Genomic DNA, 24461 nt, shown 5'->3' with positions numbered 1-24461 from the left:
GCTCGATCTGGTACTGGAGGGAATTCCAGAAAACCATGGAGGAGGCTGTGCTACTGATGCAGGTTAGCAACCACAACAGCGGTTAACAAAACCAGGGTGAGATGTCTCCGCGATTGCGGGCGGCAAAGGGAGTGGTGCTTCAGGGGTTACCGAGCTGTTGGTAATGCATGTGATTGGTGGACTCGGGGCTGGCGGCAGCGATAGCGCCCCACCTTGCGCAACCATGGCGGCTAATCAACCCGACGTCAATCTGTCTTGCGGGTTTCTGGGACAAATAGGTGATGTTCAATGCCATCTCAACAAATGATGGGGCTGGTTACGGCCGTCGTCTTCGCTTGGTCATGGCTCCCTCCCTCTCTTGTGACGCGGTTGACGTGTTGCACTGTTATAATGGGGCAGCCCCTCCTGCTCCCAACAGCATCCTGTATCTTATGATCAATTTCCTTATCTTGGATTCTTTTTACTTCACGGTTTAACTCAGCAGTTCGTAATCATGTCGCGCCAATATCTCCTCACCATTCTCGCCGTGCTGGCCACGGCCTCTTCCATAAATGCTCAGATCCTGAGCTGTGCTGATGTCGAATGCCCCATCACGAAGGGGACAACCTCCGCTACTTGCACCGTGGTGGACAAGATCTTCAACGCCGTCGGTGTCGTCCCGTTGGAGGACATTGGCGACGACCTGAAAGGCCTCTCCTGGACCAAAGCTGTAGGTGCCGTCGATACCAGCTCCGACCGAGAATACGACCAGTCATTGTACCTCGGTACTCCTCTCTTGGCGTCAGACTTCCTGCCTCGTGTGCTGTTTTCTTCAACAAAGTGAACGACCGCGTCAGATTCGGCGATGACGACCCCAAGCGATCGAAAGGCACTTGCAATCAAGCCATGACAGATGGTTGCATTAACGCCTTGATAAAGCGCGCCTTGGAAGTTGACCTGTCAGGCAACGACGCATGCGAGAAGCTGCAGACCGAGTTCCTGGCAAACCTGGACTCTGAGTGTGCTTCGTTCGCCACAGGCAATAATTGGGTCGATGTCACCGCGGTTGACCTGCTGGGTGATGGTTCCCCCCAGCCTATTGACAGCGACAGGAACGCCAGTTCCGATTGCTGGCCTACATCCCCAAGGAACAACGATCTCCGGCTCGTTCACTCTACCAATTCAACGGTTAGTCATGGTTCCATGTCGGCGTCACGGTGAGCTAACATCGATTAAATAGGGTGATTTCAGCGCGGAGACCATGGTCAAACACTTCTTCGGAGTTACACCCATTCTTACCGTGTTCTTCCCGGCCGGCGACAACGAGACTTCCGTCTCCCAAGCAGAGGCACAGTTGACGTGTGTAAAGGCGATCGATTTGACCACGACGTCCAATGCCACACAGACCCAGGCAGAGGGAACGAGTGACGCGATTTGGGGAAGTGGCGTATCGATGGTTTTGGTGGGGATTATGACGGTTGTGTTTGCCGCTATGCTTGCGTAGGCCGGGCTGGTGTAGTCAGAGTCTTGGCATCAACCGTTGCTAGCTATAGAATAGAGGCTTGACCAAGACATGTGTCAGTACCAGATAGAAACAAAGATTTTGGCACTCGGAGTGATGGCAGAAACTTACCTGGTCAAACTGGGACCTGCATCAAAGCAAGAGACTAATGGGAAGCGCGTTGAGAAGTCGGGCGGCGAGGTAGTTGTTTAACAAGGCTTCCGGAACATCAGCCGCGGAGTCCAGGATGTGTGTTTTTGTCGCGTCATATCTCCTCGAGGTCGACATCCCGCGGGCGGCTGCGGAAACATTGTCTTGGATCCTGCGCATCAGCGACTGTGGTTAGTGATACCCATCTTCGACCTTGGGAGTGGTTGCTTACCACCCATTGGGCATACTTTGATGCCGAGTAGCTTTCCGCCGTAAGAACCCGGACTGGATGTGTTGAACGCGCTGCCAAAAAAGGATAAGGTATGAAGTGGTGCGGGAGGCTGACAGTATTGGCCAATGAAGTGCTGCGTATTAGATGTTTTTTCGTTGTGACGTCTGCCTGAGTGAGAAACCCGACTTCAACACGCAACATCAAGACCACAGAACACCAAATAGGGAATCACACTGCCGTTACCACAGATCTGAGAAGCAAAACTAAATTTTTCCTAGCTACCTTATGTTCCCTGAGCCTTTCCCGAATATTGCATACCTGCCTCAAGGCGAGACGCTTGTTGGCCCCTCCTAAACTGGCCGCTAACACATCGATGCCATAGTCTTGTAGCCACACGCCACCGTCCGCTTAGACAAAATTATATAGCCATATTGGAGAGGCTGTAAGAAATCGAGCTCCTCCGACTGCAAGTCCTGGTTCTAGAAAGGGTGAGGGGTGTGGGCGGCCTTTCGACACCCAAATCGGCCACCTGAACGTGGGGAGAAAAGCCGACCCTCTTCTCGGCAACACCGTGAGTCAGACCCGACAATCTGTCGCGCAAGTCCGCGTCGACCCTGGCCAGATCGCGCTCTTTGCGGATCTCACAGAGCCTTTCCTCAGTAGTGGCCAGTTGGCTCTTGAAGAATTCGACATCCTTCTTGGCCACCCCGTAAGCCTCCTTGAACTTGGCCGCCTCGTACATGTAGGCCGTTTTGTCAGCAAGGGACTTGGCCGCCTCGTCATTGAGCCTCAGCGCCTCCCTGAGTCTGCCCTCCGTGGTATCGAGACGACCCTGGACAGAGTGTAGCTGAGTCTGTGAGGCGTTGTATTTTGACTGGAGGTTGGTTCTCTCATGGTTCCAGGCTTCCTGAGACATCCTGAGTGAACCGCGGGCCTCGTTGCGCTCGATCAGGGTATTCTTCAACTCTCTCTCCGTGGACGAGAGAACTTGGCGTGTTTCGTTCAAGTCCTCCTCCAAGCGATTGTATCCGGAGGACAGGTTGCGATAGTTGACTGACATCTCATCGCGGGCCCTCTCAGCCTCGTGGAGCCTGGCCTCGGCAATTGAATAGGCACGGCGGGTGTTCTCGAGCTCGTCCAGCGCCGCCATATGATGAGCGGTGACCTCACGAAGACCGGCCTCGGCTGTTTCAGCTCGATGGGTGACAAGGTTGAGTTTGTAGTTGAGGTCGCCGATCTGTCCGCCCTGCTTCCTGATCATCTCCATGGCACTGGCGAACTCGGCCTTCTTCTGACCTAGATCTTGCCTGGCGTCAATCAAAGCCCTCTCGAGTCTGGCATACTCGTTGTCACCACCCAGATAGGCAGCTGGCATAGAGGAACGGTTGTAAGCCATCGTAGGTTGTTCCTATGTACAAAACAGGTCAGTTCAAGCGTCTCAGACCGCTTCCAGGATAGCGGGGTGACCTACAAGACTCCAATGTCATTAGGCGTATGCACCCAACTGGATTGGAGCGCTGTTTAAGCCTGTGGATGTTCTTTCCTCCGAGGTACGTGATTCAAGAGATGGGTTGGACGGTGTGTAGAAGTGGATTGAGGAAGGTGGTGAATATGATGAAGAGAAAAATAGTGAAGGACAGGGCAGTGAGGAGGATGGTGAAAAAGGATTGGGAGAGTGAATTTCTGCGCAGGAAGACCATATATAGTTTTACTCGGACGCACAGGCCAGCCTTCAGAGCCCCAAACAAACCGGGACCATCTGATATCAGGAGCAGATTGATATCTACAGAGAGTTCTATATCTTTGATCGGGCCCTGGAAGGTTCTACAGGTCCTATTCACTCAAGACTCTTGATATCGTGCCTATCTCCCGTGCCCGTGACATGAGATAAGGATCCCGCCCAGCCTTTTCTTTGTCCATTACCCACTTCCTGAGGTGAATGCACATCAGATTAACCTATTGCTCCCGGGTCACTCCTACAAGGAGTCAACGCTTACGGAGTGAAAAGATGTCTCAGGATTAGTGGATAAGTCCCCGCCAGACTCTAACTTCCTGAGTGACAACAAAGCCCCAATCGCCTAACACCTCTCCCATCAATCACATCACAGCACTGTCAAAGTTTCCGCCAGGTTGACCGTCTCACCATCATCATTCCAACTATTACCACCTCCACGATGTCGCACACGACCAAACCATCCTACAGCGAGCTCGAGGGTGCTCTGATTCAAGAGCGCCAGGCCAGGATTCGGGCCGAGCAGAGGCTCCACGACCTTACCCGAGATCACCGATTCAACAATCGGGTATACTCGGCAAACCGCCTGGTTCTTGAACTGCAAGACGCTCAGCGTGACAGGGAGCTCTACAAGGAGAAACTTCAGACGGCGGAGAACGCGGCTCGGGAGTGGCAGAGCAGAGCCACTGAGCTCGAAAAGCTCGACGCAGAGATTTCGCACAGATGCAGGATGGAGAAGGCTTTGTTCCAGTCCTCGCTCAATTCTGCCAGGAAGATCATTGACGATCTGCAACACTCACTTGCTGCCGCAGAAGGCCGCTACAAGATTACACAGGAAGGGCTGAGGGAGGAGCGGGATGCTACCCGGCGTCGACTTCTACAGGTTGCTGCTGACCATGATGATCATGCTGCCAAGCTCAAGGAGATTGAGTACCACCCGTCAGCGAGCAGCGCCATGATGCTTGAGGGGTCCAGAGGGACGCTCTCTTTATCGAGAACTCGGGGAGGGGAGGAAAGGGATGCGACCAAGCCAACACTCAGGCACAAGAAGAAGTTTACACATGGGGTTTAATATGGTGGCTCACAGTGAAAGAGGTCGACAAGGACAAGAACCAACTGCGGTGCGACCTACTGTCAACCGTCAACATCACCAACATCGGAATTCATGCTCAGCACCAGGTTGGCCTGGGTACTTATATTGGGTAGCCGTCAATATATGATACCATTCAGCCCCTGGCCTGCTCTTTTGCTTTTGTGTCGCGATTTTCTGCTATGAAAGCTGTGCCTAACCACATCAGTGATATGACCAGACTTGAGATTTCCATCATGTTTGTCTGCTGTAGAACTTGGCGAGAATAACATTAGTCAAAGATGGCGAGCTGTACTGACTCACAGTTCATACTGTTTGAGCCAAGCTACTACCCATGTGTTTCATGACTACCTATATGCTACAGCCAAGGAACCTGGAAGGGAACTGTTCCACCTTGCCTTACGGCAACTAAATATACTAAGAGCTTCAAGTTTTCGTCATGCTGGTGTATTAACTACGTCAATTCCAGGTTGGTAACATGGCATGTCCCGGGCATGATATTGTGAACTGCAAATAGGGGCGAGATAAAGTAATGACCAGCCACCATGATGCGAAACACGAAGGCTTAGTATTCACGGCGGTTGAACCTTTCGGAGTTGGCCACAGTGGCGCGGTTTTGGCCTTCGATCAACAGAGAACCCCCCGTGGTACCTGCAGTACCTAATCACGATATCAGTAACTTGAAGGCACCAGGGCTTCCTTATCTGGACCCCCTCCTTCGCGGCCTTATCTGGGAGTGGAAGTGAATTGTTGCTCCCGATAAGGGGATCCGGGTCCCACTGTCCTGCCCAGCCAGCAAGTATCTCTTGCAGCGTGGTCTGCGGCCCGCTGATCCCTCAGTCTTGACACGAACACGAACAACTGGCCATTCTTCTTACCTTCTTCTCCATCGGCCGGTTGACCACCCGCCTCATATTTTCCCTCCCATACCTCTCTTGACACCAGTCACCGCGAACAAGATACTTCAGAATGGCACGACCAAGATGTCCGGTCACGACGTTTCGCCCCACAACAGCGCGCTCTCACCCAGGGACAGGGTGAGAGCTCGAGAGAGAAGTCTCACAGCTGAAACAGGAGCTCGGGGCGCTCAGATATGATCTCATGGAAAAAGATGAGCCCACTCGAGAGGTGCTCTTCACCGGACAACGCGATCGCTTCAGCACTCCCAGCACTCAGTGCCAAGTACAGGCTACCTCTGCTGGGTCGATCTGGGAACTCATTCTCGAGGATGGCAAAGAGTTCATCGCTGATACGTGGGTCTATTTCTTCAACAGCCCTTTCAAGCTGGCTTGGGTCATGATTATCTGTGGGGCACCAGACAAAGGGCCCAGGCTTTCACCAGACCCACACCGGTTTACTTTTAAGGCTAGATTTCCTTACTGTTTACTTTTAAACCAACAACCAATTACTGTATCACCAATTTGTTTACCATTTCTGGCCATTTTGGCCTCACTTTCGCAGCCAGTCACTTGCCTAGGTCACCAGCCCAACATTATCTGGTGGGTCGTCATGTTGATTGGCTACCGTAGCTGGCTCTGTGCTGGCTGTTAATGGGACTTGGTGTATGCCAGGAATCAACAAGCTCGGCCATGAGAAGTGAGCGAGGTTTCTACAGCAAAGACGAATACGTTAGGGAGGTGAAAGGAAAGTGCCTTGGGTAGTTATCGTAGTTGCTGGTAAGGGTTCTCACGTCACCCCTCGTACCAACTATATCAGTCTAGTGCGGAAAGGTCCTCCTCGGTGGTCCAATACCTAGCAATTGAAGTTGTGACTGTGCCAAAAAAAAATCGTTAAAGCTATGCTTATTAATCGCTCCTTTCATGTCCTTTTGCTACTATTAATCTATTCTTCTGCGGTCATCTGTTCTCAACGTCGGTTTGAGAGCTCTGGAGGTCGCTGACATGTCAGTGTTGGTATATAGGTACGAAGCTGCACCAGATGCACATAACAGCAGACCGCATGGCGATGGTCGAGTTGAGGGGCCTTTTATTTCAAATCATTACAAATCAATCTACTGGCTATCTTGGAGAGGGATACCGGTGGCACTGGGAGTAGATATTTCCTGTGCTGCCTGTCTTGAAAATCTTATCTGCCTTCGGCCTCTTCATCCTACCTGCACCTCCAGCTTGCAATCGGACCTCATATTTTCCACTGCAACTTTCACTTTCACACATCATACCTGCAACCCTCATGCAGCTCGCGGTCGAGGCTTCTCTCTGCTCGATAGACGCGAGTGACACTGTGAGTTCCCACCTGGGCGCCTTCCAGTCATCACTAAGCGCTTCAAGGGTCACAACTCTCCGGGGCATCCGTATTTTGCTCCCGATCTCTCTCCCGGGCCCAGCACAGCTCTTGTCGACCTCCGTCCCCAGACACACAACATACCAGTCTTCGGCACAAACAACGCGAGCTAAACCTTCTCGATTCAATCTTCTTAGTAGAGCAAGATGTCCCAGACTCGCGTCCCCAGAGCTCTGGCTTGCTCAATGAGCAATCACGCTGAGGTCGATCTACTCAAGCACCGCATTCGGGAGTTGGAGGAAAAGAAGGACCAGCACAAGGAGCAGCTTCATCGCATAAAGAGGAATGCCGAAGAGTGGGAGAATCGAGCCAAGGCCTGTCTCACGCATGATGGGTGACCGCCTCACCCAGCTCTTCGCCAACAAGATCTCCTGGACGCCTTTGACGTCGCTGCGAAGAAGCACGCAGCTCAGCACAAGGAGAAGCACTATGAGCTTCAGCGCCTTCGTCAGCAGCTTGCCAGTACAGATCATGATCGTGCCAACGCCAACAAGACCGACGGATTGCCAGATCCAGGCCCTGAAAACACAGTTAGCCAATGAGCAACAAGCCCGCGCCATGACTGAAGCCTCGATGCAGGCCCAGTTGAAGGGTTTGCGCGACGAACTCACCAAGGAGAAGCAGGCCCACGAGGTGACCCAGAAGGCTGCCAAGCACTGGGAGTCTCTCCGAGCCAAGGATCTTGAGACCTTGAAGGTCAAGCTGGCGGAGGCCAAGAAAGACTACGACAGCAAGCTTGCGGAGGCGAAGAATAGGCTCGACAAGAAGCTCGTGGAGATCAACAAGGAATCCGATACCAAGCTCAAGACCGCCCAGGCCAATCGGAACCCAGAGAGAACTGCCTTGAAGGCCAATGTCGTGGAAGCTGAACACAAGGCGCTCGAGGCCAAGATCTCACTGGATACCCTCGCTTCCGACAACCACAATCTCGAATCCAGCCTCAATGTCTTGGGAGAATTGGAATCTGAGAGTCAGCAACACGTGGTTGAGCTTCACAGGCGATACCAGGAGGCCCATGACGCTTATCAAGAGGCCCAAGCCGAGATTCGAAACTACCAGAAGCTACTTGAAGAAGCCCTAGCTGTCCGCAACGAGGCGCTTGAGCAGTTGGAAGCCTCGAACGCTGGGTTCTACGCCAACCGCGACGTTCAGTCTCCTCATTTCGAGGAGGTTTTGACGGACCCGATTTGGGAGCGCATTGCTAAAGATGGCATTCGGTTTATCAGCCGATGCCTGGGCCTATTTCTGTGAGAAGCCCTTCAGAGCTATCTGGGTGCTCATGATTTGGTGGGCTGTCTTGCTGCTAGATTAATCCGTCGTTCCCCAATGGGATCCAAGAATTGGACTTGAGGTTCTCAACATGAAGACATTCTCATCATCCGGAGGAGTTACCAGGTTGCTTACAATGCGCAGCCCTCGTCTTTAAGGCGGTGGACAAGCTAGTGGCAACTGGGTCGGTGGTGGGTTTGTGGACGCCGCTCATGAAGCTTGAGATGTTGTTGCTAGCAATTTAGTCTCAGCATATATCATCACACCAAAGGACCAGTGATGCGACAATGCGAAGATTTTTTTAATTTTTTTTTACATGTATGGTGATATGGTTATGCACAACTTGGAGTTTGCGCGGTTTGGTCGATGGTTTGGTAGATGACTCGGTCTTCTTTTATATACCCTAGGCACCGACCCCAATTGATTTTGTTGGAGTTTCAAGCATGTGTTGCCTGTTGTCCCGAAAGTTGTATAATCAGCATCAGCGATACGTGAACAGTGATGTGATGTCTGGATAAGATTTGGGGGCCTTGTGGGGGCATGCGTTCTGATAGGCGGGGTTTTGTGCACCAAAAATAGCCCAGGGATGCCGTCAGCGCCTTGGCATCTTATCAAGCATTCTTGGCATGCGAGCTTAATTTGTGAAAGTGGGCAGGATGAACTGAACCGGCCATCAGTCGAGCAGCAAGAGTCGGAGCTTCGGTGAGGCAGATGATACTGGTCGTTAGATAAGAATGAGTCCTGTGCCGCAGCTGGGAAAGCTGGCGTGCGGCCAAATCCCAGTGTCTTCTGATTGGGTGCTAAGTTACGGGCCTGTTAAGCATTCTAGCCCAGTGTCAACCAGTCGTCTGCTCTTGTCGCCAATAGTAGTAGGCACCCATCATCATCAGCACAGCCTCCATGCCAAACTACACAATGTAGGTAATAGCTGTCTACCAACCTCTCTCAGAGTTACTATTCTCGCTTGCCGAGACCACCCTTACATCGATTCAGAAGAACATTTATCAGCCTTATCAGCACGATGGGTGCAAATTACCGAACCCTGCGACTGCTGACATCGCCAGACGTTTGCTAACCAAAGAGAGAGTTCCAGTTTGCTGACGACCCGCTCCGGCGAGGTGACAGTCCAGCCATAATGTTCCATGCCGAACGCCAAGCTTCTGCGCCATCGCCAGAGCCAGCCTTCCCTTGTATCGCCATGGTCTCGCCTGTCATGTCAGCAACATGATACGAAGGCAGCAATCCCAGGGAGATCAAACTGTGCCCCTTTGATGCTCTCTTGCCAGAGGGTTGATAGCCACAGCTATCCCTCTTCTTTGGCACTTATGACTGCCTTACTTCTTCGATTCCAGGAACCTCGATATCATCCATTCGTGTACGCCAAACAGACCCGGAGAGGCGATTCATACTGCCTGTCGGGCACATTACTCGGCATCTAAGACCTTTTGGCACCACCAATGACAATGGAACCAACGGGAAAAACTGTCGAGGTCTTTGGGTCCGCCCCATTGCTGGACGAAGGGAAGGGTAGCATGTCCCAACCAGGAGACAACAAACCGTACTACACCACAGCCACGACCACATATCGAAAATACATTTGGAAGAATGCCTACAAGTTCATCCGCTTCCTCATAATCTTCGGCTTTGTCGGTATCATACTGGCCATCCCGGTGATTGTAATTGGCAACAAAGACATCATCAAGAAGGAAGATGCCCTCGACGACGAACAGTTCTTCGCGCAGAGGTCTGAAAAGACAGTCTACTACATCTTCGTGTGGCTTCTGGTCACTTGGGTCTGCTTCGCCATTACGTATATCTTTGCGAGTGCCTTGCCGTACATCTTCAGGCTGGTGGCACGTTATGTGAACCCGGCACATATGCGCTATTGGCGCATCATCAGGACATTGCGACGCCCTATCTGCATCTTTGTCACCATCTGCTGCTCCTATATTGCGTACATTATTGTAGGTCAAATCCCAGTCATACCAAAGTTTGATCTCACTGACACATGACAGACTGTCTGGGTAGATCGTCTTGAGCTTGCCATGATCTACGATCTTCCCGAAGGCGATGTCGGCTGGGTTGACCTAATCGACGACTTCCTCGAGCAGGGCACCCTCTGGGCTGGCTTTTACTTTGTCTGGAAGATCGTCATGCTCTACATCACCATCCACTTCCACAGCCGCTCGGACCACACCAAGATCGCCCACTCCAAGGATATGCACAACGCTCTCATGGCGCTCTACGAGGCCTCGATATACCTCTACCCCGTTGGCACCCCCGAGTTCACCGAGGAGGACATGATGATCAGCAACGCTACCATGGCTGGACACGGCGAGCATCGCATTCGTGCCACTCGTTATCTTGCCCGACTCGGGGTGGACTCGTATGGCATCACCTCCTTCTTCGGCAACTTCCTCTCGAGCGACCCCAAGTCCCACTGGCTCCATCCTTCCTCGAGCTACGCCACTGTCGAGCGCGCTATTGCGAACCCAAAGTCTGCTGCCGCATTGGCACGTCGCATCTGGATGTCCATGGTTTCTGTGGGCAAGACGACCCTCACCGCCGAGGACATCGCCGAGGTTCTCGGCCCCTTCCGCAAGGAAGAAGCCGAAAGATACTTCAAGGTCCTCGACGAAGCCGAAATTGGCGACCTCAGACTGGAAGAAATGGAGTGGACCGTCGCCGAAGCCGGCCGCATCCGCCAAAACATCTACAAGAGCATGCACAACGCAGACCACTGCATCAACACCTTCGACTGGGTCATGCTCGCCGCCCTCGCCGCCATAATGGTCTACTTCATCCTCATCTTCTGGGTCCCCTCCCTGAAATCAATCCAAGAAACCGTCAAATTCCTCGGCTTCGGCCTCACCTTCGCCGTCGGCCGAACCATCCACCACTTCCTCGCAGGCTGCATCTTCATCCTCTTCGACCACCCCTACGACATAGGCGACAGAGTCGAGCTCTGGTCCGGCCAGCAAAAACAATCCGTCTCCTTGATCGTCGTTAGAACCTCACTCCTCTACACAGTCTTCAAACGCGTCGACAACTGGATGGAACTCCAAGCAGGCAACGAATGGCTCCAGCAGTGCCGCATCGAGAACGTCACCCGCTCCGGGTCGAACCGTCAAGCGGTAAGTTTCAATATTGACGTCAAGACCTCGTTCAAAGACCTCCAGTATCTCAAGTCGGAGCTTGAGGCTTTCCTCAAGCATCCAGACAATAAGAGGGACTACCTCCCCAACCTCGCCCTCGCGATTGTTGGGCTGGGGGAGATGAACATGCTTGAGATGCGCTGCATCGTTACGCACAGGTCGAACTGGTCTAATGAACCGTTGCGCGCGGCGAGGAGTATGAAGTTCATGTGTGCTTTGGTCGCTATCACGAGGCAGATCCCGCTTGGTAGACCTGATCAGGGGACGATAGGGAGGGACTTTAACCCTGCCCACTATGTCATGATGACGCCTGAGGAGGCTAAAATGAATGTTGAGAGTGTCAAGCAACAGGCGGAGGCTGACCGGTGGGATTTCAAGAGTGGCGGTAGCAGTGGTGATGAGCCTGTTATTGATCTGAGAGGTGTGTCGAGAGATGGGGATCTGAGCGATGACGAGATAATCAGGAGGGCGATGGAGGATGCAGAGAAGAAGAGGGTTGAGACGGCGAGGAAGGGAGCTGAAGAGTTGGCTGCGAGGCAGGCGCTTGGGAAGCTGCCGCCTTTGCCGAGGGTTGGTCCTCCCCCGAGAGTGACGGGTGGAAGCCCGCCACCGAAAACTGGGATGACCTCTGGGTTTGATCCAGCAGGTGCTCAGGGTAGTGGGGGGCTGAGAAGTGTGCCACATTATAGGGTCTAGTATCGGACATGGCCTCGTGGAGAGATAATAATGTTCACATAATACTTTGCTCACCCATCTCGAAACCTAATTCATGTGGATTGTAGCGAGTAATCACATATATGTGGGAAGTGAAAGAGAGAAGGTCACGACGAATGAGAATTGGTGTGACGAGATAACCCTGAATTTCTGATAGGCCAATTCAGATTCATTCAAGGAATCAAGGTACGTGGCGGTCCTGGAGGAGGTGGTAGTTATGCCAAACGGTGGGTACCTAGCATGACTTGGAGTTTGCGTGGAAGAAAAACGTAAAATGATATATGTACTTGCTACACCCGTTGACTGAATGTGCACATACAGCGGTGGGCGGTCTGACGGAGTTCCTCTTGCCCGGATTAGGTATTGAAAAGTAATAATGTGTTGTAGACTCTTTTTGTCCAGTGTAATATCATGCAAACTCGACCCTCAGCACTTCAATATGGTTGTTGTTCGTATAAGACACCACCAGCGTCTTCCCCGTCTCATCCAAATACGGGTGTGCCACCCCGGCGTACACCAACCCATCATCAATAGGCATCGCCTGGAAAATCTGCACATCCGGCGTCCAGGGCCCTTCCAAGTTGTCCGCCGTCCGGATAAACACCGCCCCACCAGCTACAACACCAGGCACAGTCAGCCGTCCGTCACTCAATCCCAAGCATCCTTCAGGTAGACTCACCAATCCCCAAATGCACCAGCAAATAACACCCCCAATACTCACTCCAATGCACCTGCCCCTGTCCACTCCCCCACATAACCGACGTCTCAGTATCAAACCGATCCAGCACCTGCTTCCTCCACCCCTTCTGCTTTCCCCAATAGTACTCATACGCCCCCAAATCAAACGCCTTCTTCGCCTTCACCCTAGCAAGGTAGTGGTAGTTGATGGTACTCCAACCCTTGATATAATCCGGCGGCCCACCCCAAATATAGATATACTCCGAATTCTCATCCCGATACGCAATCTGATCACCATATCTGGCATATTTCTTCGAGTCCCACCACCAACCTTGACTGCCGTACCGGTGTGTAACGGTAGGGACCTCGTCGATGAGCTCAACTCGCGCCACGCCAGCACCGATTAAACCGAGGGATTCATTCCCATTCTGTCTTCCATCAGCACAATACGATCCCTCACAAGAGCACTGGAAACTTACCACCAGGTAATAGAGCACCCCCATCCCCGTCTCCTCGTCAACCTCACACAAACTCGTCCCCCCAAACCCATACTGGTTCGTCTCCCCCCACTCCTCATTAAAAGGCACAAACTGCAATTGATGTGGCACCGGCTCGTCGTCATTGAGATGGAGGTCCACCACCGTCAGTGGGTCGTCCGTGAGCAAAGAAATAGAATCCCGAACCATGCCGTGAAAGCCGGGCGGGTCAAGAAACATGTCTGTCACCCCTGGGGCAGCCCATAACGTGTCCCCAAAGATGGAGTACCATTTCCCTCCCAACTTGCCCGCAAACCCCAAGTCGCGGTGAGAACACGAATTGTTGGCTATTTGGTAGCCTAGCCAGGTGACGTTTTCGATGTTGTTGGCTAGGGGGTTGGTGCCCGAGGGGAGGGTGTTGTCTATTACGACTTTGTTGTGGAGTGTTGCGGTGGCGGTGTTGTCGAGCGCGGTGGTAGTTGTGACTGCTTCCGCAAGGGATGTGACCGGTTGGGTGGTGGTGGTTGATAACGCGGAATTTGTCGGGCTGACTACTGCCACAACCACTTCAGCGGATGTCGTCGTCGTAGTCGCGTTCTGTGGTTCTGGACAGGCGTATGATCCTATCAGGCCACAGATGATGACGGCGGTTAGCCGGCGCATCCTCGAACCAGTCATGGCTGTAGCTATGACATGGAAGCCTTAAAAAAGAACGATAGAGCAAGAAGAAGAGAATGCTGGCACCACTAGGCGATGGCTAAAGTAAACAGACCAAAAGAAAAAAATGTGTCAAGGGAGAGAGTTACCAGCTGGAATGAACGGGCATATTAAATCCAATGCCAACCAACAATCAGATGAACGACAAAGCCCTCCCAGCCTCCAGTGCAAGGCACCGTCACAGCGGGCTCGTGTTGCAAAGTTGTGCCTGCCACCTCGACTGGTCACCCCTGAATCTCAGAGAACGCTATGCGGGCCAAGGAGGCAAAATCCCGAAGGGAGGCTCGGGGTATCAGTGGTGTTACCAGAAGAAAATGCAAAAGGCGAGATGTGAGTGGAAGCCAGATGAAGGAAAGTCCCCGTTAACCAACAGGCAAACAGCGAGTGATTCCTATTCTTTCTTGAAGGAAACCGGGGGTCCATGTTCCACGGTGCGTCTTCGTGACCGCTGAAAGACCGTGAGCCGCATGCCTTGATGACGGCGCCACAGCCGCCGACAGGAACAACAGGGAGCTTGATAGCAACTCGGACTGATCTTGAGGAAGATAAGTCAGAAGCAGGAGCGCACCCACCTTGCCATCGGTTTCTTAGTTGGTCGTGGTGGGAAGCATCACGAGCCTCATCATGTGCGATGACGTAACTGTTGTACTTTTCGCAGCAACTTTCTAGCGAGATGTGGCATTTTGTGACTGTTTGATCGGGCTCACTCAGGTAGGGAAAAGACTTGTGATTGCGGATTTCTCGAGTCGAGATACCATCAGGCCTCGCTCTTTTGGATGTGTTGATCCTTTGTTCGAAGATGGGTTGACAGCCAGAGGGATTCGAGGTGATACAGAGGTACCTGCCAAGAAGTGAAATGGCCGAGTGGTCGAAGGCGCCAGGTAACCATGAAGAAATGTTGAAGAGATATTTTAACTATTATCCGCCTCGACACATTCCCGTGTTGTGTAACACTGTTCTCCAATCGGTGGCTGCCGTTAAACATCAAAGTTGTGTCTGTTTAACATGCAAAAACCGCCAAGATCCTAGCGGCGGCATCTGATCCTCACCACTGCCAGTCAAGCGCTGATTGGTTAGCGATAACGCCAGCGGCATCTCCTTATCGGTAGGCCTCTTGCATCCAGGGACATTCCGCCTTTGCATCAGGAGCTGGTGCCATTATCTCACCAGGTGAGGAAGCCTGTGATTTTCTATACGTGAATTGATACCTGGGTCAGAAACAATGACGGCCAAAATGGAATACAAACCCATCCCTCCCTCCGCAGCCCGCTTCAAGCCCCAAATTATCATCCACGGCGGAGCCGGCAACATCACCCCCGAAACACTCCCACCAGACCGCTACAGTCAATATCGTGAATCACTCCTCACCATCATCGGCAAGACCCATCACTACATGTTCACTCCTGAACCCTCCACCAACACCTTCCCCTCCTCCCTCTCCACAGCAACCTACGCCGTCGCCCTACTAGAAGACAACCCCCTCTTCAACGCCGGCCACGGCGCCGTCTTTACCCGCGACGGCTACAACGAGCTCGAAGCCTCCATAATGGTCTCGCACCCAGGTTCCTACCCCAAACGCGGCGTAGGCGTCACCGGCCTCCGCCACATCCGCAATCCCATCCTCCTAGCAAAAGCAATCCTCCAACACGGAGAAGATGACCTCCTGGGCCGCCATTCCCAATCACCCTCCGCAAACATGCTCGACGTCCCCAACGCCCAAGGCCACACCCTCATCCACGGCCCAGCAGCAGAACAACTAGCAAAGCAATACAACCTCGCCATCGTTCCCCAATCCTACTTCTACACCCAAACCCGCTGGGACGAGCACACCCGCGCCCTGGAACGCGAAAGGCAAAACCCTGGAAAGAGCCTCGCCACCTACAGCAAAGAAGAATATCTCCCCCAAGGCACCGTCGGCGCCGTGACCCTAGACGAGCAAGGCATCATCACCGTCGCAACCAGCACAGGCGGCCTAACCAACAAGTTGACCGGTCGAATAGGTGACACCCCCTCCGTCGGGGCCGGATTCTGGGCAGAAGAATGGGCTGAAGAAGGGGACCCTTCTGGTCACGCAGAGTTAAGATGTCGGCCCGGTCCAGTGGTGGTGATATCTAATGCACTGAAAGGTCTCATGGCGGATTGCCTGCCTAGCCCGTTCAGCTACAATCCTGCGTTCAAGACCCCAAAGGTGGTGACTACGCGGGCGATGGCGGTTTCGGGGACCGGGAACGGGGATTCGTTTCTTCGCACTGCTGCTGCGAGGACCGTGGGGGCGATGGCTCGCTTCGGGGGTGTCTCGTCAAAGGAGGCGGTCTCGAAAGTGGCAGGGCCAGGGGGAGAGCTGGAAAAGAGTGCAGGGGATCGGTGGGGTTTGACGGGTGAGGGCGCAGGGGGCATCATTGGTATCGAGATCGCGGAGGCTCGAGACGACAACGGGATGTTGCTCGATGCTCGCTGTGGCGTCCTTCAGGACTTTAACTGCGGTGGCATGTTTCGAGCATGGGTTGATAGGCGCAGCCACGCGCATTTCCGGGTGTGGCAGCCAGACGGATCGACGCCGGCTGGCTATGAGTCCGAGGATGTTTTCGGGATGGATCTAAGGAGAGCCAGCAAGAGGAGCGAACCTATAGCATTGTAGAAGATCTTGGACAAACGTGAGCATGGTATAAACAGTAATGAAATATTATTCAGATGATTGTCTCCACCGTTTTCGGCATCACGGCCATGCCCCCCTCCACATCGAGACGTTACCAACCGATTCTATGTTACAAGGGAACGCCGCCACCCAAGATCCTGACCGTCATATATGCGTACGAAAATACACGTCCAGCTCAGAAGAGGCCGGAGAAAGAGTTGAGAGGTGTTGGTAGACCAGTATGAGATTTATTGATACATTCTATGCGAGGTTCATTTCGTTGGAAGGTGGTGGTTGTGGGGCCTGGATGAACACCACTGTTAGCATGCACTGCGCTGAACAAAAGCAGTTTCAGACAACATACTTCGAGCTTTGTGGAACCCGCCATCATCTTCTGAAAACCAATACCAACACCTTCAATGACAGCAAGAAGGACAGCGCAAGCAATGGCACCGTTTCTCGCCGCCTTGTAGCCGCCACGGATGGCGAGCGAGCCACCTGTGAAGAAACCGGCAATCTGGACTGTGTTAGCGGTCTGCTACCAACTTCAAGATTCCGTAAAAGACGTACGATGGCGTTCCATGGATCCTCCTTCTTTCTGACGCCCTTCACGGCGCAGTCGTATGTAGAGAAGAGACCACCCCAGACACCAAAGTTACCACCCAATACTGGCGCGCGCATCTTGATAGCTGTGATGGCGCCCACTCGTCTCTCGCCATAGGGACTGTTTCTGAAACCCTTGATGCCGTGCCAGATCGTACCACCGATAGCCTAAAGAGGATATTAGTTGTATGGAGGGGTCGAGGGACTGTCGTGCGGGAGACATACACCCATGGCGAAGGCACCGCCGAAATCGTTGAGAATGACCCATGGGCAGGGATCTAGAAACCGATATTAGAATCTATGTCGATCGTTTGCAGTAGACAAAGGGTATTCACCTCTTGTGTGATCCATTTTGATGTGTGATGTTTGGGATTACTCGATGTAAAGGAAGGCGGCGCGCAGGACTCGACTCACCACCGACACTTGGTTATCGCAGGGGGGGAAATTGGGTGATTGTTGTCCGGAGAAGGAATCCAAGAATCGGCGATGGAGGGGTCACGGTGTGTTTGCGGCGGTCGTCGATGGTGGGTTGCCAGAGGCGTCGTTATCGTCCAAATCTCTCGATTCTGCAAACTTCGGCTTGATGATCTCAGAAGCCAAAAAAATTACAGGGATTGTGCCGTGCACAGACCAGTTCCTCCACCAAAGGTAGCGCCAAGACAGTGCGAGAGCCGCCCCGCCGTTATCGGCGACGGATAAGAACCTGGTTTCGATAAGAGTTGCCGGTGGGGCAGGGGACCTTGGGCTCATCGGACAGTGGGCAATTGGTGAGAGTCACAGAGGAAGTTACATAACCCCACTGACAAGAAACAGCTAGCTTTCCGGTGTCACTCTCTAGGCTAGTGCAGGGGCAGATGTGATGATGCTATCGGCACGGCACGAGACGGGGAAGATCTCATGAAGCCGGAGTTTCTCAAGTCAGGTTCAGCTGTGATGTGTGCTGTACACTATACATAGATACAGTTGGCAAACGGGCGACCTCGTGACCACGCTGTGCTGCCGAGACAATCCCACATCATTGGCGGCGTCGTGGTTCGTCCCCCAAGGTCGATCTTGGAGAGGATAGATGCAGTAGAGACATGCGGTGTGGTCTCACCCTCGCCCCTGGGCGAGAGAAACAAAAGAAAGTCAGGGGGCTAACACGTTTTGAGCCATGTGTCCCATCGCCGGGCCTCGTAAATCTCGCACCACAATCGGGGAATGGCATTTGCTTTGTCGAGAAGCACGCGTCGTGGCGTTTGATGCTTCTTGCCGGGCCCGGGATGACCTTCCCATTGGGTATATGAATAGGAGCTGTCCCTCAACCTCATGCCACCACTGCTCCCAACCTTCTCCTGCATATCTTTGCCTATCGACATATCTCCCGCAAGAGCGGTGAGATGCCTCCGTCCTTCTTCTTTCGACCTGTTCGCGGTGGTTTATGAGAGCCGTCAGGAATGGTGCACTTCAACCCTGATCTCGCGTCATCCGCCCGGCCCAGCAACAATCTGAAGACACGGTGTAACATGGACGAACTCGGAGAGCCCGGACCTCTGTCTCAGCAAGGAGAGTCTGTACAAAAGACAGAGGCCACCGACAACGGCCCCGTTAGACCTGTCCCCCAGAACTTTGTTTGGCGTTTGTATGGAAGGAGCAACAGCAGTTCGACATCTGTGAAGGTGAACCCCGGCGATATGGCTCTCGGCGTGCCCGTCCTTCGGGAGACGTTTGATCCCTGGCGATGCCACGACGGCCACGACGAAGATGATGGAGGTTGCAAAGGATGCATCAAGATCAACAAAGCTAGGGCCGCGGCTGCATCTCTTGCCACGCCGCTGGCTATGGCATCCATGGCATCCCACGCTGGCACCACCGGTGAGTTCTGATGTCTACTCTGCCTGTTCAACCGTTTCAACCGCTGGCCTGGCTTTGTCCCCCGCAAACCCCCACACCCCTTCTGCCTGCCCCGTAAAGGTACCTTACCAACCCGCGGGACACATTTTCGATCGTCCCACCGTGGGGTGCATCCGTCCCTTCTCTTTGGGGCGTTTTAATCCTGTCATGGAATCTGGGAAGCCCGGATCTGCGGGTCTTTGTGGTGGAGTTGACCCTGAGACGTGGGGCAGGGCATCCCTGTGAAAGCTGTTCTAGGCTGTTGCTAGCGCGGGGCTGTCCCCGTTCACCGGCCATGACAGTGTTTTCCCCGGAAATGTCGTCAGAGCAACTTTCCATGTCCAAATAAAAGTCAACGGCCGTCTTTTGGAAGAAATACACTTCAGCCTTCTGTTGGGATTGCACGGCTGAATTGTTTATTGAATTGCGCTCATGCTGACAATCTCTACCCAATCTCTCAGATCTAACCGCGACAATGGCTTCGCTCCAAAGCCGTGAGCTTGACGACAGTTGCCCTGATGCCGCTCCCGATCAGCTCCAAGAGCTCAGACACGATGGCTCGGTTCTCGCCCTGGCCGTATCCGACAAGTACATTTTCGCTGGCACCAGCAAGGGGGAGATTGCCGTATGGTCGCTAGGCACCTTCCAGCCAGTGCAGACAATACAAGCCCACAAGCGCAGCGTGCTCTGCCTGCTGTTAGCTGACGACTTCAAGTACCTGTTCTCGACAGCCTGCGAGCCCATCATCAATGTCTGGTGCCCCCGAACGTTTACACGCCTCTACGAGATCTACAGCACATACGATGTCGGTGATGTGTTCAGTGTCGCATATTCGCCACAACGAGAAATCGTATACGTTGGCACACAAACACAGGACATCCAGTGGATCAGCCTGAAGGACCCAGAGCGAAAGTCCTCCCACGAATCGGCCCACCATCCCGATCGACGACAACATAGATTCTTTGACTCCCGCGCGGTTGGCGGGACATCAACACCTCGACGGACCGAGGAATTTTATGCCTTAATACCCAAGGCCGAACAGGTGCTAGAGATTGACTCGGGTGCGATTCGACAGTATGCGCACTACGGCTGGGTGTTCTGCATGCTGGTGGCCAAGGGCCCAACGGTTCTGGTCGATTCGGATGAAGAGGTCTTGATATCGGGTGGAGGCGACGGGACCATCAAGCTGTGGAAGTTGTGTGATACCGGGCCGGACTACGAGGACGGTAATGTTGTTACAGGCGACATTGAGGAATTGATGGTTCTCGGCGAGGATGATAGTGAGTCCGTCATGTCGCTTGCCATTGATGGGTCCTTCTTGTACGCCGGCAAGCTGGGCGGTATCATCGAGCTATGGGATCTGGACACGAAGCAGAAGTTGAGGGTCATCAAGGCCCATGACGGGAACGTCAATGTTCTCAAGATGAGCTTTGGGCTTCTCTGGAGTGGAGGAACTGGTGGTTCTGCCTCGGTAAGACCTTCATGGGCGCCCAAAACGACGCTGAAGCTATCACTTACTGACACGACCGACAGAAACACAGCACAGTTCATTATGGTAGAGACACCAACGGTGCGGCGCAGAACATTAGTCAAAAGTACCAGTGCCTGAGTCGATGGAAGGCTCACGACGCCAAGATCCTGTCTTCTGCCACAGTCGTTCACAACAGCGATCAGCTATTCCTCACTGGTGCCAATGACAACACGGTCCGTGTTTGGCGTGTTAACGGCATGCCATCCCAGACCGAGGACGGCACAGGGCCAGCTGAGGATATGATGATCCAATCGCTGCGGGAGTTCATCTCTTACAAGACTGTCTCGTCCCGGCCTGAATTCACCGAGGACTGCCGCAAAGGTGCCACCTTCCTCGGGTCTCTGTTCAAGCGACTGGGCGCTCAAGTGGAAATGCTCAGCACCGGCTCCTTGCACAATCCCGTGGTGTACGCCAAGTTCAGCGGCAAGCTGGAACCAGCGGAGAAGCGCAAGAGGATTCTGTTCTACGGTCACTACGATGTTGTCCCTGCGGATATGAAGGGGGACAACTGGCAGACTGATCCGTTCAAATTGTCTGGGCGAGATGGCTATCTCTATGGACGCGGTGTGAGCGACAACAAGGGACCCATTATTGCTGCCCTGTATGCCGTCTCGGACCTGCTGCAAGAGAAGGCTCTCGACTCGGACATCATCTTCGTCATCGAGGGTGAGGAAGAATCCGGTTCGCGAGGATTTGCTGAAGCCATCCATGACAACAAGGAACTCATCGGGCATATCGACTACGTCCTGTTGGCAAACAGTTACTGGTTAGACGACGAGGTTCCCTGCCTGACATATGGCCTTCGTGGTGTACTTCATGCTACCGTCTGCATTGACTCCAAGCACCCTGATCTCCACTCTGGTGTTGATGGCAGCAATATGTTGTCGGAGCCGCTGACCGATTTGACGCTGCTTGTCAGCAAACTCAAGGACCGCAAGAACCACGTCAACATTCCAGGTTTCTACGACGGCATTCTTCCCCTGACCAAGGAGGAGGACCTTCGGTATGATGACATTGCCAACATCCTCATCCGACGGAATCCAGCAAACGGCCCTATTGAAGCTCTCAAGCGCAGTCTCATGGCGAGATGGCGCGAGCCCAACCTGACAATCCACAGATATAACGTATCTGGACCAGACGGCAGCTTAATCAGCAGCCACGCCACGGCCAATGTCAGTATCAGACTGGTCCCCGGCCAGGAGGTGGACGAGGTGATCAAGAACCTCAAGTCATTCCTCAGGGAAGAGTACGAGCAATTCGAGAGTGACAATACCCTCACCATCAGGATCGACAACAAGGCCGAGCCATGGCTTGGTGTGCCTGGAAACTACATCTTCCGAACCCTGGAAGAGGCAGTCATGAGGGCCTGGGGGCCAACGGCATCCGAAGACAGCAACAACGGTGTCTCTGTCGCGTTGCCACCCAATGGAACCAACGACGAAACTGCGCCAAAGACACGGAAGCCTCTGTATATTCGTGAGGGTGGTTCTATCCCACCGATTCGGTTCTTGGAGAAGGAGTTTAACGCTCCGGCGGCTCATTTGCCCTGTGGTCAAGCGAGTGACGCGGCACATTTGGATAACGAGAGGTTGAGGGTGGTGAATTTACAAAAGAGCAGAGAGATCTTTAGCACCGTGTTCCGCAAGTTGTAGGATGCTTGTGGCAGTGTAATGGGCAGATCAAAATGGCGTTGGTGAGATGGGAGAACTTGGAGTTTTCAGTAGTTTTGAGTTTCTGGGTTAGAGTAGCGTCATCAGCGAATAGGATATTTGTTTGGACAATACTGAACCTGTAAGACAAATACTTGTCCAAGAAGGCACATGGAAGATTCGCTGTCTATTGTAGTTAAAACGACGAATAGCCAAAGCGTCCTTTTACTAAGGATTTACTTCAATTCTCCACACCGCTACTTTTATATCGAAGGTAAGATAATTGCAGATCTCCCATTAAATTTTTTCATTTAAATCTAATAAATATAAAATCGTGAACCGTTTTACCTTGATAATCCTTTCGTAATGTTATAGTTAATTGTCACAATCCTGGATGAAGAGCTAACGCACGGGGCGCGGGATGCCTCTGGCCAATCGTTACTGACCAATTGGAAGTGGAGCGATGAGCTCACGATGAGCGTAGGGAGCCACAGGAAGGAAAAGTGATCCACGGGTCTATATATACAGAGGAGCTAGATAGCTTGTAGACAGTTCCGCAGTATGCAATACAAGTCACATTCGTTGGTATCAGACTATTGTGATTGAGATAAGCTATTGTTGTGCACAGTTTAGCTGCGCCGAACCAATTGTCTAGAAGCACCTTCAACTGAGTATCCCTTTCAGAGGTTCTTGATCGGGGTTCGTCACAAGAATATGTTATTTATAATAAATATAAAAGTGCATTATTTTTTTATAACATCAATAGTATTGAATATTGGATTAAATCCTCGTTAAAAAAAAGCTTTAGCTTTGTGCCGTTTATATATAATAGACAGTACAGTCCCCGAAGGATCAGGAGAAGCTCGGACCATCACAACCAAGCACTTTGAGTGTCAACCAACCCATTAGGCAACATCCAACCACCAACGTCGGCGAACCCCGCACATTCTTCCTCTCAAGATGGTCGATACTCATTTCTAGCATTTCATCACACTAGATCTTGTCTTTCTTGAATCCTGGACAAGAGTTGAGATGTGGCAAGCACCTGTTACCGACGGTGGAACATGGGAAGGTTATCCCCAACCGTACTTAAGCCGAAGCCAGAGGAACCATTCCCAGGCGTCAGTTGCTTCTTCTTGCACGCTACCACTTTACAGTCCTGGCAGTGAAACCCATGCGAATATCACGGAGGATCCGCCGGTGCTTGATATCTCTGAGTCTTGTATCAGGGATTCCGTCGAACCTGCAGATGATGTTTTGATGGCCGTCGAGAAGCCTGAGCAGTCTTTGGATGATGCTATTTATACTGTTGAACACTCTTCTGGCCTTGGGGGGGTGCCTGATTCTTTATATGACAATATGGCTATGTCTGAGGTTTCTCAGGAACTTGGGCGGGGCGGGACAGAGGAGGAGATGGTGCAGCCTATATCAGTGATGCGGAAGCGGCGTTGTGTGGCTTGTCGGTGAGTACATCCCCGTGGTGTAGTAAGTGTTCTGGACAGGAGATGTGGTTCTGACTTTGGTGCTGGTTTACAGTAAGAGCATGATTAAATGTGATCTTGAGGGACCGCCTTGTGGGCGCTGTAGGGAATATGATAGGGAGTGTGTTCCGACGACTAGGAGTCCCTGCCAACTGGATGTTGATGCTGCACCAGTGCAAGGAAATTTGACGTAGGGGTTGACGGGGTATTGGACGGGGTTAACGGGGGCGGTGAGTGGATGGTTCTCTGGGGACGAAGCAAGGTAAAGTGGACTTGCCCATCTTGCGCGTGAGTATTCCCGTCCTAGAGGCTGGATGGACTGAGTTGTGCTGACTTTGGCGGTGCGTTGGAATAGGAGGATGCGTGTATGTGATGGCGAGGGGCCCCCTTGTGGGACTTGTAGGGAGCATGGCCGGTGGTGTATTCTGAACCCGAGAAGGGAACCTCGTCAGACACATTGACTGGGAGTTTCGGCTACATCATGCTAGAAACCGATCGCTGGAGTGGGACAGGCTTTAGGCGATGATTCGCCTGGGGCCAAAGGTGGGAGGACAAATGGTAAGTAGGGAGGCACGTTGACCGGGGGCCTGTCTTGGTGGTTTGGGTCACTCGCTAGGTTTATATATGTATTTCACAGTCATCAGAGTGAATGACAAGATGAGTTCCCTTAGGTAGGGCGAGGCCCCGTCCCCGTGC

The 24461-nt window shown here is 52.7% G+C and overlaps 9 protein-coding genes across 9 annotated transcripts; 6 read left to right on the top strand and 3 right to left on the bottom strand.

Annotated features, from left to right (window-relative positions):
• Positions 1 to 493: 493 nt before the first annotated feature.
• Positions 494 to 1483, top strand: PODANS_4_5780 (uncharacterized protein; the record flags this gene model as incomplete). The annotated part of the gene is made up of 3 exons (XM_001906235.1): positions 494 to 660; positions 714 to 1167; positions 1307 to 1483. The coding sequence occupies 3 exons, from the start codon at positions 494 to 496 to the stop codon at positions 1481 to 1483; spliced, it is 798 nt and encodes a 265-aa protein (XP_001906270.1).
• Positions 1484 to 2280: 797 nt separating this feature from the next.
• Positions 2281 to 3258, bottom strand: PODANS_4_5783 (uncharacterized protein; the record flags this gene model as incomplete). The annotated part of the gene is made up of 1 exon (XM_001906234.1): positions 2281 to 3258. The coding sequence occupies one exon, from the start codon at positions 3256 to 3258 to the stop codon at positions 2281 to 2283; it is 978 nt and encodes a 325-aa protein (XP_001906269.1).
• A 778-nt stretch (positions 3259 to 4036) lies between these two features.
• PODANS_4_5785 (uncharacterized protein) lies at positions 4037 to 4666 on the top strand (the record flags this gene model as incomplete). Its single annotated transcript, XM_001906233.1, has 1 exon — positions 4037 to 4666. One exon carries the CDS (start codon positions 4037 to 4039, stop codon positions 4664 to 4666), a length of 630 nt encoding a protein of 209 aa, XP_001906268.1.
• A 2604-nt stretch (positions 4667 to 7270) lies between these two features.
• PODANS_4_5788 (uncharacterized protein) lies at positions 7271 to 8236 on the top strand (the record flags this gene model as incomplete). Its single annotated transcript, XM_001906232.1, has 1 exon — positions 7271 to 8236. One exon carries the CDS (start codon positions 7271 to 7273, stop codon positions 8234 to 8236), a length of 966 nt encoding a protein of 321 aa, XP_001906267.1.
• Positions 8237 to 9717: 1481 nt separating this feature from the next.
• On the top strand, positions 9718 to 12105 carry PODANS_4_5790 (uncharacterized protein; the record flags this gene model as incomplete). The annotated part of the gene is made up of 2 exons (XM_001906231.1): positions 9718 to 10218; positions 10270 to 12105. The coding sequence occupies 2 exons, from the start codon at positions 9718 to 9720 to the stop codon at positions 12103 to 12105; spliced, it is 2337 nt and encodes a 778-aa protein (XP_001906266.1).
• A 427-nt stretch (positions 12106 to 12532) lies between these two features.
• PODANS_4_5800 (uncharacterized protein) lies at positions 12533 to 13955 on the bottom strand (the record flags this gene model as incomplete). Its single annotated transcript, XM_001906230.1, has 2 exons — positions 12533 to 12738; positions 12803 to 13955. The coding sequence occupies 2 exons, from the start codon at positions 13953 to 13955 to the stop codon at positions 12533 to 12535; spliced, it is 1359 nt and encodes a 452-aa protein (XP_001906265.1).
• A 1273-nt stretch (positions 13956 to 15228) lies between these two features.
• Positions 15229 to 16632, top strand: PODANS_4_5810 (uncharacterized protein; the record flags this gene model as incomplete). Its single annotated transcript, XM_001906229.1, has 1 exon — positions 15229 to 16632. One exon carries the CDS (start codon positions 15229 to 15231, stop codon positions 16630 to 16632), a length of 1404 nt encoding a protein of 467 aa, XP_001906264.1.
• A 258-nt stretch (positions 16633 to 16890) lies between these two features.
• Positions 16891 to 17583, bottom strand: PODANS_4_5820 (uncharacterized protein; the record flags this gene model as incomplete). Its single annotated transcript, XM_001906228.1, has 5 exons — positions 16891 to 16932; positions 16994 to 17146; positions 17200 to 17400; positions 17458 to 17510; positions 17568 to 17583. The coding sequence occupies 5 exons, from the start codon at positions 17581 to 17583 to the stop codon at positions 16891 to 16893; spliced, it is 465 nt and encodes a 154-aa protein (XP_001906263.1).
• Positions 17584 to 19579: 1996 nt separating this feature from the next.
• PODANS_4_5830 (uncharacterized protein) lies at positions 19580 to 22287 on the top strand (the record flags this gene model as incomplete). The annotated part of the gene is made up of 2 exons (XM_001906227.1): positions 19580 to 20575; positions 20638 to 22287. 2 exons carry the CDS (start codon positions 19580 to 19582, stop codon positions 22285 to 22287), a joined length of 2646 nt encoding a protein of 881 aa, XP_001906262.1.
• Positions 22288 to 24461: the final 2174 nt, after the last annotated feature.

This window comes from Podospora anserina, chromosome 4 (genome assembly GCF_000226545.1).
Source record: "Podospora anserina S mat+ genomic DNA chromosome 4, supercontig 4".
Taxonomy (NCBI): Eukaryota; Fungi; Ascomycota; class Sordariomycetes; order Sordariales; family Podosporaceae; genus Podospora; species Podospora anserina.
The sequence above is the reverse complement of the archived record's forward strand: the minus strand, read 5'-3'. Positions and strand labels throughout refer to the sequence as shown.